This window comes from Falco rusticolus, chromosome 4 (assembly GCF_015220075.1).
Source record: "Falco rusticolus isolate bFalRus1 chromosome 4, bFalRus1.pri, whole genome shotgun sequence".
NCBI lineage: Eukaryota > Metazoa > Chordata > Aves > Falconiformes > Falconidae > Falco > Falco rusticolus.
The window spans coordinates 92,990,549-93,008,264 of NC_051190.1; the positions used below are offsets into that span (position 1 = coordinate 92,990,549).

General features: G+C 43.5%; 1 protein-coding gene across 2 annotated transcripts; it reads right to left on the reverse strand.

Annotated features, from left to right (window-relative positions):
- Positions 1-1,978: 1,978 nt before the first annotated feature.
- KBTBD2 (kelch repeat and BTB domain containing 2) lies at positions 1,979-16,190 on the reverse strand. 2 transcript variants are annotated; one of them, XM_037385110.1, is made up of 4 exons: positions 16,000-16,190; positions 8,093-8,625; positions 5,109-5,274; positions 1,979-4,676 (listed from the first exon to the last, which is right to left on the reverse strand). In XM_037385110.1, the coding sequence occupies exons 2-4, from the start codon at positions 8,260-8,262 to the stop codon at positions 3,141-3,143; spliced, it is 1,872 nt and encodes a 623-aa protein (XP_037241007.1). In that variant the 5' UTR covers positions 8,263-8,625; positions 16,000-16,190; the 3' UTR covers positions 1,979-3,140. The 2 variants fall into 2 exon arrangements, with proteins under 2 accessions (XP_037241007.1, XP_037241008.1); XM_037385111.1 differs by lacking the exon at positions 16,000-16,190 and having other exon boundaries at positions 8,093-15,341.
- Positions 16,191-17,716: the final 1,526 nt, after the last annotated feature.

The window sequence follows — 17,716 nt, forward strand, 5'->3', positions numbered from 1 at the left end:
GGTCCCCTTAGAACAAATATTAAACTTGCAATTATATATATTTAAACAACTGTAAAAATGAGTGGGTGCATTAAAAAGTTAGGGGAGGCCAGATCGCTTCTTTTTGTTACTTCAGGTAGGGGGAACCAAAACTATGTAGGACTCACTTAAAGTAGTTCTACCAGAAAAAAATGTTTTGCAAATACAGCAGAGCTCCAGGACATAAAAAGTTGAATCGTTGGAAACTCACATGTAAATACACTTCAAAGCCAAGTACGGGTTGCATAGGCTGGTATTAGGCTGGAGCTTTGTAGTAAGATACTAGTTTAGAACTCTGTGAAGGCTTTAATCGTATTTGCTGTGTTTATGAAACGAGAACTGCGTTTCTTTCAGCTGTTGTCTTTGTTCCCACAGAAGTCTTTCTCTAGCGACCATTTCCAGGCACATGACAACGCTTTGCCTGCAGTTTCCTTCTCAAATTATGCAAGGAAAGAATTACTTGTGAATAGCATTTGCCAGCTCTGTTTTCCTTTGGGGTTGAATACTGACTGCAGCAACTGGTTGTATAATCAACTAGTAGTATGTCTTTTAACAAAGTCGCTGGGGAACTGTTTCAACGCTTGACTTAGTCTTAAGTACTGTATTAATAATAGTAAATTTTAAATAAGATACATCATCATAAACCACATAAAATACAAACCCCACAGATAATACCTAGAAACAATATAAAAATAATATATAAAAAACCACAGGCTAGCAGGAAATGATGTAGGCCATCTGTATTTTAAAAGATGTTCCTAAGTGATAATCAAGGACAGTTCTTTCAGGTTCTGTGAAGCAACTGCGACTTCCAGCCACTGCAATTTAGTCCCCTATTTCCTATTCAAATATACCTTTTTTGTTTTCCTCTGGTAAGAAACTATGCATATGATTTTAAACTCTTTAAACGTTGAAAGTTCTCAGTAACAGAACAAACCCATTGTGCTCCTTCACTAGCTATAGATCATCTATACTTGGAGAACACAGGTTTGTCCTAAAGCCTGCCAACAGTAGGCTGAAGTGAAAATGACCCACGGAACCAAGCAGCCCAGTCAGGCTGGAGTTACTGGGACACCACTCCTGCCTTCCCAAGGTATGTGATGCTCCAAACTGCGTTATAAAGTAGTATCACTGTTTTTCTTTTCACGTATATTCTTGAACAGGCTTGCAACTAATGTCCCAGGCTACATGAAATCAACATAAACATACCTGTGAGCCCCAACCCCCTGAGTCACTTCTCCCTTCTTACCTAAGCAGTTAGGGTGTGTTTAAAAAAAAAAGATAGTAAATGCAAACACTTTATGTCACCTTCATAAACAAATTAGTAGTCTTGGTCCCATATATCACTCTGTTGTACAAAATGCCAAACCACAGGAAGAGTTTTACGTAAGCAGGCTTCTTACCTGAAGTCCCCTTTTCCAGTCAAAACCTTTAGTAATTGTACAAGACAAAACCCTGCAAATTCACTCGAGACCTAGCCACAAAAAACACATAGGCATTGCCTTTGTTGAAAGCTGTAATTGTATTTGCTGGAATAGGAAACAGAATTAAGGAAAAGCCAGTGGCAGAGTGGCTGACCGAGTAAATAAGTTAGCTCTTGCTATTAAAGAGTGAAAATAGTCTCCCATCTTCTGAGCTTAGGGAAAAGATGCATCATTACCCCCTTAATGCCTGTTGTTCCTTACTTTCAGTAGAGGAGACTTTGTCCCACGATTGGAGAAGTGCTGATCTACAAAAATCACAGTGGGGCTTCAAGTTCTATATAATTCTCAGTTTGACCTGAACACCCCATTTCCAGATTCCACTGCCTACTATGCCCAGCCAATGAATGTACTTGCCTCCAGGCTTTTCCACAGCTTCACTACTCCAAGTTGCCTTCCACATAGCTGCTAGAAGCGTGTGTGTGGTGGGAGGGTGTCCTAACTGTATCTACCGCAACCAGAAAGCACACACACTCAGCTGGATTCAGTCTTTTTTAATAAATTAATATCATTCAAAATACAGTGCCAGAACATGATGCAGCTGAACATGCTACTAAGGTTTGTCATGAAGCACCTGTGTTCCTGTTAGACTGGCGGTGCCCCGCTACTGCTAGTGGTTCCTGGGATTAATGCCAGAGCAGCACTAGTCATCTGCTCTCCTGCACACAAGAGCACAGGCTTTTCCTGAAGTTTGCTCCCCCCCAAAGTAAAAAACCTGATAGCTAAGGGATATCTATACACAATCACACTACAGTAATGCTTGTTATTAAATTAACAGAAAATAAAGACCTGGTTAATCCACACTAAACCTTTGTTTTACAATGGAAAAATACATCAGCAGCAGGAAGTAATATACATGAGCCAATGTTACTGTAATACAGAATGTGGAGACATTTACTGACCAAAGCTCCACAGAGACCCGCACTATGAGGGCTCCTATTGCAAGCCCAGCAACTTAAGTCCACACCTGGCAAACTTACCAGCTGCTTGGAAGACCTGTATTCTAAATAGACAGGTATAAGTTAGTGAAAATAGAATAATACATGCACCTAATAATACAGCTTGACTGAACCTGCAGTCATTTTGCCCTGCATGTTACCATACAATGGAAGATCTACCCTTCCTACCACAGGTAGATCCATGGGATTTGTTTTTCTTTTTCTTTTAATGGCATTACTATACCAACATGGATATTAGTATTAAGTGCGGCACAGTCCTTTAATTAGGCCACACTGACAATTATATAACTAGCACTTAAGTAGAATATCCAGAAGTTCAAATATCACTGGAAGGAACTTTCAAAAGAGTTGTGGCATCATCCTAGAAACAGTAACTACTTTTTTTGAAGCTAATTTTCCTGAACTGAGACTTCATAGAACTAGAAATTCTGTAGACAAGTCAGATGCTTAAGCTTACGATATACATATATGTTTCTCAATTATCAGATAATAGTATTTCAGATTATGGAAGCGTATCTGCTCATCTCACGGATTCATACTGAACAGCGGCAAGTGTTAGGTAGGGCATAAAAATACAACTCACGAAAGACAGGTTTGACATTTGTTTCCAGACCTGTTCTTTCACAACCATTTATTTCAAGGTAACTGAGCACAGAATCAGTTGCGCAGTCTAGTTTGGGAGCTATACAGGTGGCAAAGGAACTAGCTCTCCATCCAGCTCAAATTCATCAGCTCCATCTGGTGAGAAGAGATAGGCTGGAGGTTTCCATGGGGACTCTTCAAGACAAGATGGGTACAGCTTTCCTACGGTGCACCGGAAGTCCTTCCCCAAGTCCCACAGCACACGTTCCGATATATGCTGCCTCAGGAACCAGCGATCGAGTTCCAGGTCGTATTGATAGGTGGCATACTTGGCTCTCTCGTTCATGTGGGTTTCGCGTATAAAGACACATAAAGAATTGGAGATGACGACAGCTCTAACGCATGGGTCGGAATAGCGCCTGGCAGGGATATTGGCTGCCATTCTCCATTCGTTTTTACTCACATCGTAGATTTCCACGGTTACGGAAGACCCATCTACAGTACTGCTCGGGAGCCTTATACCGGAATTGCTGGCAATATGCAATCCTCCAATATAGAATATTTTATCACCGAAAGCAGCAGCTGAAGCAAAACACCTGCTTGTTTGTCGCATAGCCATTTCCACCCAAGCATCTGACCTGGGAAAGTAACAGTACATCAAGTTGTGGGTCATCACGTAAATGCAGTTGTGAACTGCTACCGCCGTGCTCCATTGCCATGCACAAGGCAACGGGCTTACCATGGTCCACTCATCCTTCTCGGTATCGTACCTCTCCACAGTTCTCCTGTTGAGTTCTCCGCCAACGCTGTCTCCTCCGATTGCATAGATGTATCCTTCACAGCAGACCAGGGATGGCTTTATACGAACAAAGAGCATCGGTGTCTTTGGAAACCAAGTGTTTTGCTGTGCATCAAACCAGTAAAAGCAATTCACAGTTCTGAAGGCAACCTGGAGTTTGCTGCTTTTACTGTGATTGGTTTTCGTGTTTTTCAGAGGAACTTGCCCACCTGCTATATAGATGTCATTATCAGGAGTTACAAGTGTCCCAACCTTATGCAAGTCAGCAGGAGGGTTGCAGAGTTTGTAAACTTTTTCTGCCTGCGGGCTGTAACAGACAGAAGAGTAAAGACTACCGGGGTTTTCAGCAGCAGCTTCAATGAATATCATCATCTCCTCTTTTGTCATACCAAGTCTGGGCTTGAAAAACTTGGGCATGGATTTGTACAGTCCTTGCACCACCACCGATTTATCATTAGGTGGCAAGCCTTGAAACCAGGCTCTCTGCGTTACTTCTGAAAGTGCATCGATTCGGATTTGGCTAAGAACAGAGGACAAATACTGTGATCGTGATTCTGTGTTGTACTCCAGCCATAACATAGCAGCTTCACGAACTGTCTCCTCCTTTTCCACATTTAAATTGTCACTGCTTAAAATATCTATCAGTAGATCATGTGACAGTTGCATGAAAGCCTCCTGGTGGTACACAGCTGTGAACTTGTGCTCTACCATTCTTTTAGCACTCTGTTTTAACTCTTCACAGCTGAAGAGATCAGCAAAACTTAACAGACGCACACAATTTTCTGCGTTAATTTTTTTGATTAAGTATTCTCTACATCGTTGTAACACATCATCTACCTGTAACGCAAAGAAAAAACATGCTATTACTACATACCGTCTATTCCTTCACGTACCAGCAGCAGGTAAAAATACCTGCATTTAGTGTTGAACAACGGACTTCAGGCCTGGAATACTATATATACACAAAAACACAGCAAGCGACTTACACCGAACTGCTTCATACAGATCAAGTACCTCAGCTTACATCTGCTGGAGAAACTTAATTTTCTGAACATTGGAAGTGCACTGTTGTACTTCCACCCTCCACAGGGACCACAAAGCCAGGGGGGATGGATACACAAAATGTATCTGGCAAGCAACTGCTGTCTGTATTGAGCAAACTGAACATCAGCATTTTGAAACGACTAAACAGAAAAGACTGTTTAAGATAAAGAAAAAACTGTTCAGAGATTAGACAGCTATTTCATACTCCAAATGAAACATTCCTACCTGTAAGAAGCAGGCAGTCTCATAAAGCTGTTCTACTGTGCTGTCGCTTATTGCCAAGTTACCCGTGTATGCGTAAGTTATGATAATTTGTAAAGTGGCTGCATCCACATTCCTCAGGTGCACATGTGTTTGTTTACTTTCACTTAGCCCACTCATGAACATGGCTCTGAAGAGAAACACACATATTAAGGCAAGGATCAACAGTAAATACAACAATCTAGAATTAGAGTCATCTCTAAGTCTTAAGTGATTACACTCCAAAAGGTGAACAGTCTTTTTGGATGACTGTTTAGTTTAATATTTACATTCGGCTACAACTAGTATTTAAGATAAAGCATTTGCCCAAAAGATTCAAAACATACCATCATGCCTTTTGTAGAAATATATCTACGCAAACTCTTTTCTTTAGTTGGCAGAGAACTCTAATGCTTTCAGGGTTTTAATCATGAAATTTAAAACTTTCTATCTTAGGTGATAAGAGGGAAGAAAAATCCTTCAGAAGATACTGTTGAAACATACACAGCTCAATTTTAGGTGCTAGAACAGGAGGTTTATGTCATGACTGAGCTAAGTCGTATCAAAAAGTGTACTCCTCTGGGTGAAGGAGAAAGTTGGATCAGAAAACGGAGCAAGGACTAATACTCCATGAAGTATTTCTGATATACCATTCATCATAACATGCAGTACACTTCTAGTTTGCAGACAAAAAAAATCAACAACAGAAAATAGCAAACTTGGTAGTGCGATTTCCCCCCCCCCCGACCAAGGATTTCCATTACATCTTCCTGAAAAAAGTAGAAATGCAATTTTTTTAAAAAAAAAAGCTTATTGTTTCCATAATGCTTTATATACTTATTGCCCATTCTGATTTTTTTTTAATTGCAACACAGTTAAGAACTAACTGGATCCTAGTAATGTAAACCAGGTACTTGTCAGTTTTCTTAAAATTCAGCACAAGGCTCTTTGTATTTATTTGGGACTCTTTTAGGAAGCCAGACATGAAGTTAGAAGAGACAGTCCTGCCTCCAGCTGCAGAGGCAAAGGGGACATGGAGATACACTCCTTAAGCAAAGCCATTCCAAGAAGCATCTGATACAGAGTCAGTGCCCCACCACCATTCCTTCCTGCCCCATCCCTATCGCTCTGTCTTCTAAAGCTCCTTAACCTTGACTGGGGCAACCGGCATTTTAGGAGGGATCTTAGGAGGGATCGCTGACTGGCCAAGTGAGTATCAACTTGCCATGCAGCTTTTTAAAGGTAAGCAAGGGGGCACAAGTGCCAGCAGAGATTCCTCTTCGTGGAAAGGAAGACGTAGCTGTTAAGAGAACAGGGCTCTGGTGCACGCTCGCATGCTGAGCAGCTGTGCCAGAGCCGGGCGGCCACAGCACAGCGCTCAAGCACCAGGATGGAAGGTAAGCTGGCTGCAGCGCTGCGCAACAGCTGGATCAGGCCACGAGATGCTTTTCTGTTCTTCCATCTCTCCCCACAGCCTCCTTTCAGGGCTATCAATTTTTCATAATAAAGCTCGATTTAGGAAGCTGAGCATCTTTTTGTAAACCAAAGTAGAGAAGAAAAACAGAACATGACAAAACCACAAGCTTGATAACTTCTTTTAACCAATGCCAAAACCTCATTCCATAAATAATAAACACATATGAATAAGAGCTCTGACTGCACATTCTAATGCAGCACATTGTGCGGACTCCTGACATCTTTCCAACCTTACGATTAGCCACCCACATTAAATCTGGCCACATTTCCAGTGGCTGTTATTTTATAGACTGTTGGAACTACATCATCTGCACAAGGCCAACAGCAATAATAATTATCTAGTGATCACAACAGTACTCGTTGCTAAAAATCATACCAGATTCATCTGAGATGAAAAAAATTAACACAAAAACCTGCAGCAACAGACCTTCTGCGAAAGTAATAAATTAATCCTCAAATAGTTTGATACAAAAAAGCAGACAAAATACAGAAAACATTTTGATAGTGTTCTGTATAGCGAGCCCATCTCAACAAGAAAACAACCTGCAAACCTTCCCTTGACTAAACAGGAAAGAAACATTACAATTCCTCCACAATGCACCAGGAAGGTAAAGCATACACTCATGTCACCAAGACTAGTTTCAAACTTCATATTTCCTTCCAGACAGGCAGATTAATTATACTGTGGCCAACAAAAATGATTAATCACTGCAGAAAATTCATGGTGCCTCATCTTCTTGGACTTACTATGAAGTTATCGGCAAAGAGTAGTAGCACTTGACATATCTTAATAAAAACTTTTTGCAAGACAAAAACCAGAACACCTGGGAAGCAGGAACTACAAATTAACAATTGCAACATCATCTTGGGGATGAACACACACACACACAAAAAAAAAAAAAAGAAACCACCCCCACACAAAAAAACCCTGTTGCACTGCAGCAAGACTCTCAGGCAAGACAAGAGTTTTTGGCTTTGCTGAGCAGAGAAACCCAAATTATTCAGAACAGGAAGCCATGAACTTGCACAACAATCCCTTTTTCAGCAGAGGCTTCTGCTAAGAAACTACAACTAATAAACATGACAATGGAACTCCCACAGCCAAGTGCCAATAATCCCTTGTTACCATGCCTTGGAAAATAAAAAAGATAAAATATTTAAAGATTAAGCATGAAGAATAAGAAATTTACTAATTATTCAGACTCCGTTAACTCCCTCAAGAAAACAAACCATCACAAGCGTGAATTATTTTTTTCCCCACTTATTATAAAAACTACTTATCCAGAGTAAGTCACAAGATGCTGGAAAAATTCTTTTGATGTTGGCAAGTAATGATTTCTAAGTTTGGTGGTTTGGGTTTTGGTTTTTTTTGTTACTTCACTGATCTTTAAAACTGTCTGAAACATTAATTGTTAATCAATTTCGTAATATCACACTTAAAACCAGGTATCACAGATTTTCTAGAACTAGCAGATCCTAGTTTGAATACTTACCTGAAATACGAGCTGCATGTTGCAAGAACCATCTTATGGCAGGGAAATTCTGTGCCCTCCACAATCAACACTATGTCAGTTAGCAATTGCTGTTCATAAAAGAATTTTAACTGCTCCAGCAAGGATACAGCATACTCTGTATTTATCTGCCTCTCGTCTTGGGTAGACATGACTGTATTCCATTAATATTTCCAGAACCAGAGAGAAAAGTCAAGACCTTTTCGCCAGAGAAAGGTCAGCTGAATGTTTCTGAAGCAACCAGGGAAGAAACGACAGGAGGTCTCTACAGCCTTCAGAAGTGATACTGACAAAAAAAAAAGCAGTGTTATCTTGGACTGCTGAATCAATGTTTCAGACTTTGACCTACTATTTAGGTCATCACCCTCTGACTTGATGTCACAATCTGTTCAGACTTTCAAGAGTGTCTGCAGAGCTCCTGTTGAGATCTGTGATGCAGCAACTGAATGAGCAAAAGCGAAGTCTGAGGTAGGTTCCGTGGTAACATCTCATGATCACTGGCTGCACTTGGGTGACTGAAAGCAGGAAAATAAAATTAATTTACATATTAGCACTTTTTCAAAAGCCTTTCATAGTTACCCCTTAAAAGTAACTGTCTAAAACTTACTTCTAAAGTAGTACTTGATTGCTAGCACTAAAACTCTTGTAGAGAAAAAAACACCAACAAAAGTATCAAAGATAAATGAAAAGTAGAAGAGTCTGTAATTAATTCTCATCAAAAGCTAGGCCCATGAATTAAGACAATTTACTTCATCAACACAGCATCTAAAGCTGGAGAGGTAAAACCATGTTCACTAAGATTTCCTCTTCCAAGAATTACCCCACTTTTCCCTCAACCATTGATAAGCCAGCCACATTTTTCCCGTTTTCCATATTAAACAGCTACTTTTTCTGCTTCTGTGTTTTTGTCTACTTAAAGCTTATCAACACCAAACCACTAAAAATACACAGTTTCTTCAACATTCCACCATTTTCCAACTGAACTCTCAACGTCATCATCAACCCATTTATTTCACTTTGGCATTCTACTAGAGAACAAGCAGAACCAGAGCTAAGGATTAAAAACCCTAAGAACCTACATTCCCAATGCTTATTTGGTTCATCTTGTCTGTGCAGAAGGGCTTCACTTAAACATGTCACACTCCATTCCTCACCCACACCCACCCCCAGGTCATTTCCATACAGCCAGGTAAGCATGACTGCTGCAGACAGGAGAAAAGAAAAATAAGGAGACAGTAGGAGCAGCGGGGTGGTGGAATAGCAGGGGTCAAAATACTTGGGAGTGGTTATAAAGCAACAGCCACAGGCTACCAAAGCCTGTTTTCTTGTTTGGACATTTCTCTTCCTGTTAAAAATGTGGTCAGGTTTTATCTTATCTTTCATGTAAACACAAAAACGTAATTAAGAATGGCATAGTTGTGACAGTAAAATCACCATCATGAAGGACACCAGAGTACCACATCTATCAATACTTCCAGATTTATTTCATCTCGCATTGTTCTTTTGCACTCCAAAGCTCAAGGAATAACCAGGGACACATCTGTCTAACACATCACTATCATTTTAGTCCATGATGAATGGTGAATGCAGAAATACCTTACTTGAAATTACGTACTTCACAAGTTCCATATGACAATACATGACTTGGTGTAAGATGAAGGCTGTAGAAATACCTGCCAGCCATATCAAAGATCTATTTCAACAGAGCCCTGCCTGTAATACAATTCAAAGACAGATGTTTTTTAACATTCACCCACTTGAAACAGAATGCTTAATTAATGCCACTTTAATTACTACTAATTTAGTGTCACTCATCATCTTTAGAAGATGTAAAAAAATATACACAAACAGGAATCTCAAACTCTTTTAATTTTCACTGGTGGTTTCACTGGAAAACAGTCAAAATAGTCAAAACCCATATTCACTGTTTGTTCAGGTAAAGCCAGTTAATTAAGCAAAACAGACAAAGTGTTAATATTTGAAGGAGGAAAGAGAGATTACTATCTGGTATAACAACAGGTTAGCCTAAGTCTTGAATTCAGACCTTCAAGTTTCAGGTGCAGGTAACCACTGAAGTCACTAAACCACAAGCACATTGAGGGCGTACAAAGGTACTGGTCATCTAAAGCAATGACCTGCTTCAAGTCACAGCTTCTTCTCACCAAATTAGTGTGCACCCTATCCCTGCATCACTGACCACTATCATGATCATCTGATAACAGCTTAACATGCAACCGAATCCATCAACAGATTTTGCACTGAACTTTAAATGGCTACACAGACACGCAGACTTCCTCAGTGTGTTAGGCCCACGGAAATAAATAGCTCATGGCTCTACTGGCATCCCAGGTCTCTCTACAGCATTGTTTTTCCTGGCTTAGGAGTAAAGTTTCAAGAACAATACAAACCAGTGGATTAAGCTCTGTTTGGGCAGAGCATCAGTAGTACCACGCTTTAGCAAAAGTTGTCATTGGTACTGCAACTTCTTCTTCTGATGTAATTTTAGAGAATATAAATCTTCAGAACAGGGGAAAAAAAATAAGAGCAAAACTAATACGCACCATTCTAGTCATTAGGTAACAGAACCAGCCAAGGATGCCATGGAGAAATTGATATACACCTGCTAGTAAGATTAAACACACTTTGGCAGCATGCAGCTGACAGTTGATAACTTAAAAAGCAGACCTGTTCAACAGAAGACGCGTTGAAACTGTGAAATTAATTACTATAAATAGCTGGAACATTTGAGTATAACCCTCAGTAGCAGAAAAGATCGAGGAGATGACAGGAGTCTTGTTGCAGAACATTTATGTGATGTGAACCACCTTTGAACTGTAAATTTACAAAGCCGGAGTCCTTGGTTTACAGCTGGTCTGAAACCATCTCATTTCCTTGATGTGCTCCACGGAGGTGCATGTGGTAGGAATATACTATGTACGTGACTCCTGTTTTCCACATCCATACTGTGTTTTGCTGCCAATGATAACCATTTGCAAAAGAACAAAATTTTGTATTTGTCACAAAGTCAGGAATTGCATCTCATCCCCTTGTAATGGAACCATACTAAACATTCCTCAGGAGAACGATAAATACACCAAGAATCTCTGAATTTCGGGTCTAAAATTACCATCATTCATACTGCCATTTGCCCAAGAGAAGCAAATCTGTTCAAAGAATCAGGATAAATGGTATAGGACCATCATTTAGTGCCTGGAAAGTCATCCAAGACTACCCACCTCTCATACCTCTCTGAAGAGTTCAAGACAATTTAAAAAGAGGAATTCTCCTCATTTTATAGGCTGAAAAACTGAGGCACTGAAATAAGAACCAGCTTCTCCGAAGGCACATACTTGCCAAAGGAGAACTAACTGTAAGAGGCTCAGCTCTCCCCAGTCCCCATGGAATGAACACCTCTCTCGCTGCACCGTACTGGGTTGGCACACAGCTTTTAGATCTCAGCTAACTGAAAAACTATGAACTTTAAAAGATGTTTACGGATGCACTGGTCTCCTGTAGTTTCAGTGCACAGTGGTGGTCATTGCTGATTTATGGATGAAGAGATCTATGGCTGAAGTTAGCTCAATATCCTGAACTGAAATTCTGATACAATAAAAACAATCCTTGAATACAAGTTCTATGAATAAGACTTTCCCCTTCAACAATGTCACTGGGATGACCGTTTTGTTCTGAGTAACTTCTTGGAAGTGAGCTGTCTAAAACAGGACTGGTAGGTAGCTGCTGGAAGGCCATAGTGGTAATGGATTGCAAACTAAAACAAATTATTACGGAGCAATCCAAAGTAACACCCTATCAAGCTGGAGAGCAACATTAACAGGTTGATAAGAGGGTTTGTTTTTAAGCAATTATTCTTTTTAGCTTAAGTAATTTTAATGAGATGGCTTTTAACATTTGTTCATGTACTTCAAATCTGAATGACACCATTCCAAATATTAGTCATCAAAAGTTAATGAGTTACGGAACAGGCTATTAATTGCCTTCCCTGAATCTGTTTAACTTCTGAGGTCAGGCAAAGACTGATAAACACAGATCCATTCTGTACTACAAACATGGAAGTGTTAACACTATACTTCAATGTATAACATGGAATATTGACCATTTCCAATTTAATTAGTAGGGAAAGGTATAAGATATATATATATAAAATATTCTTCAACTGGTCTAGTTCAAAACAAAATTTGCTTTATTTTTTTCCAAATAATAACGGCAAAACAGATAGACATGCAAATTTTTAATTTTTTTTTTTTTTTAAGATACTTTGGTACTAGGAAAAGTAGTAAATTCTTCTGAAAATCCCATTAAGGCGGCTGCCAGATTAGATGCCTAACTTCCAATAAGTTTCCAAAATCTGGGAAACACTCAAAAGATCTGAAAATGTCACAGGTTCCTATCTGTATCTTCAGCCATCTAAATCTCTCTTCTATTCTAACTTCACTAACTACAATTCACACTTCAATAAACCCATATGTTTGGAACAAAACAGAACCACCAAAATTTATTTCCCTGGACATTCAGTTTACTTAATCTAGTTGTAACTAATAAAGAAAGCTTTAAATATTACTTCAGTGCACTTTTAATCAAACTCCTATTTCCATCCAAGGGCAGCCTCACACAAATCACAAGTAAAAACACGCCTAAAGAAGTGAGTCATTCACTATTTTTAACGTAATAAAATGTCAGAATTAAGACCTGAACAACCGTAAGCCAAACTACACAAGCATTCATGTGTGTAGAGATAGCAATCCTCCCAGCCAGGAACCAAAGCACCAAGCTCAGGCACTTTAACATTTAGCTACTATTAAGATATGCTGACTTACAAATCAGCATGTTTCAAAATGATTACACCCACTAACATCAAGGGGGAATACAAGTACTAAACCCGATCAAAATCAATTATGTAAATCAACACACCTAGCCCACAGATCTCAAAGACAAGAAAGAAAGAAGAAGAGAAAGGAGTTGGAAGCTCTAGATTCTTGAGTAATGTATCAAATTTGCATCCTTGGCAGCAAAAAAGAAACAGGTAATTGATGAAGCAGTTCTAGACTTAGAAGTTTTCCTCTCTTCTAAAGCCATCAAAGGTGTCTTTGATAGAACTGCAGTTCAGAAACCAGAGGACATCAAGGAGATTCTAATAAGGCAACAGTGTGAAATTTCACACAAAACAAGGGCCAACGTATGCTACAATGTTATCTTCGTAATTACTATTCACTTGGACACTACTACTATTTTCCACATGCTTGGGAGGTGAGTTACAACTTTGAGATAGGTGAACTTTCTGGAACTACACTAGAGACTGGAAGTGTGAGACTCCATGCTGACAGCATGTTTGCTCGCAGTGCACTCATTACCAATTTCTTTCCTGTTTTTCTGCTCCTAAAGGAAGTTATACACTAAAGGAAATACCTGCTCAGAAATAAAATTAGCACAAAATAAACCAACAACCTAACTTGGCAACTGGCCTTCTACACTGAGCACAGGTAGTTTCCATCCCCAAGGGCGTTTCTGTTTTGTGGAAAGACTTGACCTGTTTTGGAAAATTAACCTTTGAAAAAAAGTGGGCCATGGATGCCTCCATAAAATCCAGCCATATATCCTATATATACAGAAAAGTGGGGTTTTCTTCTCTGCACTCTAATATGTTAATGAAGCCAATCTGCTTTATTTAACAAATCAAATTCCAGTGTGTAAGTATAGTCACTCCCTTAAATACACCATATGAGATATCACAGAATCATAGAATGTTTTGCATTGGAAGGGACCTTATAAGATCATCTAGTTTCAACCCCCCTGCAATGGTCAGGGACACCGTCCACAGGTTGCTCCAAGCCCCATCCATCCAGCCTGGCCTTGAGCACTGTCAGGGATGGGACATCCACAGCTTCTCTGGGCAGCCTGTGCCAGGGTCTCACCAACCTCACAGTGAAGAATTTCTTCCCAATACCTAATCTAAATCCACCCCATTTCAGCCTAAAGCCATTACCACTTGTCCCATCACTACAGGCCCTTGCACAAAGTCCCTCTCCAGCTTTCTCGTAGCCCCGTTTAGGTACCAGGAGGCTGCTCTAAGGTCTCCCCAAAGCCTCTTCTTCCCCAGGCTGAACAACCCCAACTCTCTCAGCCTGTCTTCATGAGAGAGATGCTCCAACCCCTGATATGTTGATGCTTAACTACATATTCAAGCATTTCTACATTAAGAAATTAGATTAATAATTAATATAGCCTAACTAACCATCTTAGTCCCTGAAAAGTTAAGAGCCTTATAATGGTTATCTCATTCATGCATATAAAATTTATTCTCAAAATGCAGCAGCCACTAAATTAAGGAAGAAAACTTTTAGGAATTGCAGCAATTCTGGTCTGTTTCATAATCACATGACCAAAACAAAAAGGCCTACCTCAAGAAAAAAATGCCAGCAACCACCACCTGTCCAAAATGTAGTCAAAAGTACTAAATAAGCAGCAACATCCTTTATTCCAATTTGTTCTGTTCCTGCAAGACGCTAGTTACGCACCACCAAGTATAATGGGACCCTTTTACTTCACACACCAAAATAATTAGGAAAGCGGTGTGACACCTATACCCAGATCTACATGGTTTACACATCTGAGTATATTAAATGTTAAAAACTACCTGTTTCTCCTGATGCATTTATGAGAAACTGAACTAAGCTGATCATATGTTTTAATGATCTCCTAAATACATCACCTTGAACAAAATCATGTAGATACAGCCCTAGGTGAGCTCACAAGAGCACACAGCCCTTCCATCACAAAGTAACACAAAAAGCCCAGCTGTGGCTTTGCAAGCAAACCTCTAAAAATGGGAGATGCCAAGTACAACACAAATCCATTTCTAAATCATAATTAAACTTATTTCAAAAGCAGCTGGTACCTACCCCGTTCACAACAGAAATAATCGTAAACGCTGGAAAAGTCTCAGGCATGCAGATGGCCAACTTCAAAACTATACTACGGATATATTTAGTCTATAGGAGCTCACTATGAATCACCCGACCCCTCAGATCCACCGAAGCCCACCCTCAGCCACTGCAGCTACCAGCACTACGCATACACACACAACCAGGCATGATCGCCAAGGGACGGTGGGCAGCTCCGAGAGGCGGCAGTGCCACCGCAGCGCAGCTCCAGCACACTTCACCCTGCCTGCCCCTTCCAGAACCCCCAAACCCCCCCGGAGCAGCCACCACCCCGGCCTGCCAGGCCGACAAGCAGGGCTGCCCACGGGCAGCCCCCACTCGCCCGCCGCGCCGCAGGCCCGGCCCGCGGCCCCCCAGCCCAGGCGCAGGGCACGGACACCGATTTCTCTTCCTTCCCCCCGCCTCGGCCCCAGGTGCGCCGCCCGGCCCCCCGCGGCTCCAGCTCCTCTCCCGCTCCCCGCAGAAGGCCCCCCTCTGCCCCAAGGAAGGGGCCGCACCCCGGGGCGAGGGCCGGCCCCGCGGCTTCCCCCGCCTCGCCTCCCGGCTCTCCCCAGCTCCGCCGCGCCAGGAGCCGGCCCCGGCTAAGGGCGCGGGGGCGGCCCCAGCGCCCGCCTCGCCGCCCTCCGGGGTGCCCCGCCGCTGCCCGGCGCCGCAGCTGGAGCGGCCGGGCGGGAGCCGCGCCCAGGCGGGGGGAGCGCCGGGCTGCCGCCGGGCCCCCCGAGGACCTCCCCGCCGCGGCAGCGCCGCCCGCTGGGCCCAGGGCCCTCCCGCGGCGAGGGACGGTCCACCCCCGCCCCGGCCCCGCAGGCCGCCCCGGCCAGGCGACGGCGACCGGACCGGCCGTGCCAGGCGGGGGCAGCCGCCGCCTCGCGGCGCGGCGGGAAGCGAGCGCGGGAGAGCCGCGGCCGCCATCCCCCCCCCCAGACAAACCTCCGACCACCGCTTCCTCTTCTGCCTCGGCGTCCCGACCGCGGGCGGCCGGGGCCGAGGGGCCAGGGAAGCGGGGGAGGCGGCGGCAGCGGCGGCGGAGGATCCGGTCTCGCCCGGGCTGCGGAGGCGGCGGCGGCCCCTGGGCGCGCAGGCGCGCTGCCCTCCGCCTCCTCACCCCCACCGCACCGCCGCCGCCCCGCCGCCCTGGGCTGCGGCCGCGCCTGTCCGCCCGCCCCTCCCGCGCGTGCGCGGCGCGGGGCGCGCCGGGGGCGGGGCGAACCCCGCGCGCCAGGCCCGCCGCCTCGGCCCGCCCCCGTTTCCTGTGCCCGCGCCCCCCCCGGCCCGCGCGCCGAGGGACCGGCGGGCAGGGCGGGGCCCTGGGGGGAGCGGAGCGCAGCGCCCTCTGCTGGCAGAGTCGGGCGCTGCAGCCGGAGGCCTGTGAGGGGCCAACGGGTAACGCGACTCGGCCCGGCCGCGTCCCGCTCGCCCTCCCGCGGGCCGAGGCGGCCTTCGGGCAGCGGCGGCGCCTCAGCGGCCAGGCCAGGCCCGCCTTTGGGCCACCGCCGCCTCAGGCTGGCGGGAGGGGGCTGGCCGCGGGAGGGGGGCTGCGGCAGGCGGGAGATGCCTGAGGGCTGGTCCATGGGAAAGGAAAATCTTGAGGACAGGCAACTTTTTTTAAAACCTGGGGAGTGCTGTTTGGTTTTGTGGGTTTTTTTGTTTTATTATTTCCCTTTGGGTCCATCCACCAAGAGAAAGGCAAGGAATTTCCCTTGAAAAAGGTGAAAATCTGTTGAACGCAGCAGCTGGGGATTTAAAACTTCCCAGACAAGTCACAGGAGTGGCCTGCAGGGAAAGTGAGGCGCTGCCGTCCATGGAAAGCTGGGGAGCTCCGCGAAGAACAAGATCACAGATTCTCCCCAAGCATTTTATAACTTCTGTCATAGAGCAAAGGACTAGTTCAATCCGAACATTATAGAAAGAAAAAAACCCAGAAATCACAGGAATTTCCCACCCTAGACATGCAACCAGCCTGTGCTTCTCCCACCACCCGCCCCAGTGCCTGGCTCCGGCATTCAGGGATGTGAAGCTGCAAAATGGCCACTTGGATTCTCATCTCCTCTAAAGACCCAGGGCAGAGCTCAACTGCAACCTCCTGTTTCCTAGGTTTTTGTTATATGCAGCAGAGCACACCGTCCTGGAATAAGTGCTTCCCTTGTTCATATGGAAAGAACGTTACGCTCGTCGGTCCACTTAGCTGCGTTAGGATGGAGGAGCATTACTCCCTTAACAACTGGGAAACTTTAGAAAGAAACATAAACTTTGTCTTGCCTTGTCTGATTATTTTTTTGTCCCCTACAAAAAACATGGTGGTTTTTTTTGCTCCCTTAGCTGAACAACTGGGAAACTTTAGAAAGAAACACAAACTTTGTCTTGCATTTTCTGATTATTTTTTTTGTCCCCTACAAAAAGCATGTTTAACAGTACTTACAAGCAGAAGAATGGTAATATTTCTCCACAGTCTCCCTTGTTTTAAAAATATAAGTTCCAAGGTTACAATAGGGAAATTCTGGATTCACTTAGGTTTGCAGTTAAATGTCTGCACGATTTGACAGCTAGCTTTCTGTACACCAGCTGAAGGCTTTTACCACTGTTCCCAGCCTCACGTTTTGATGCTCCCTCCCCCACATTACCAGCAAAAGGCCCCTGCGTTACTGCT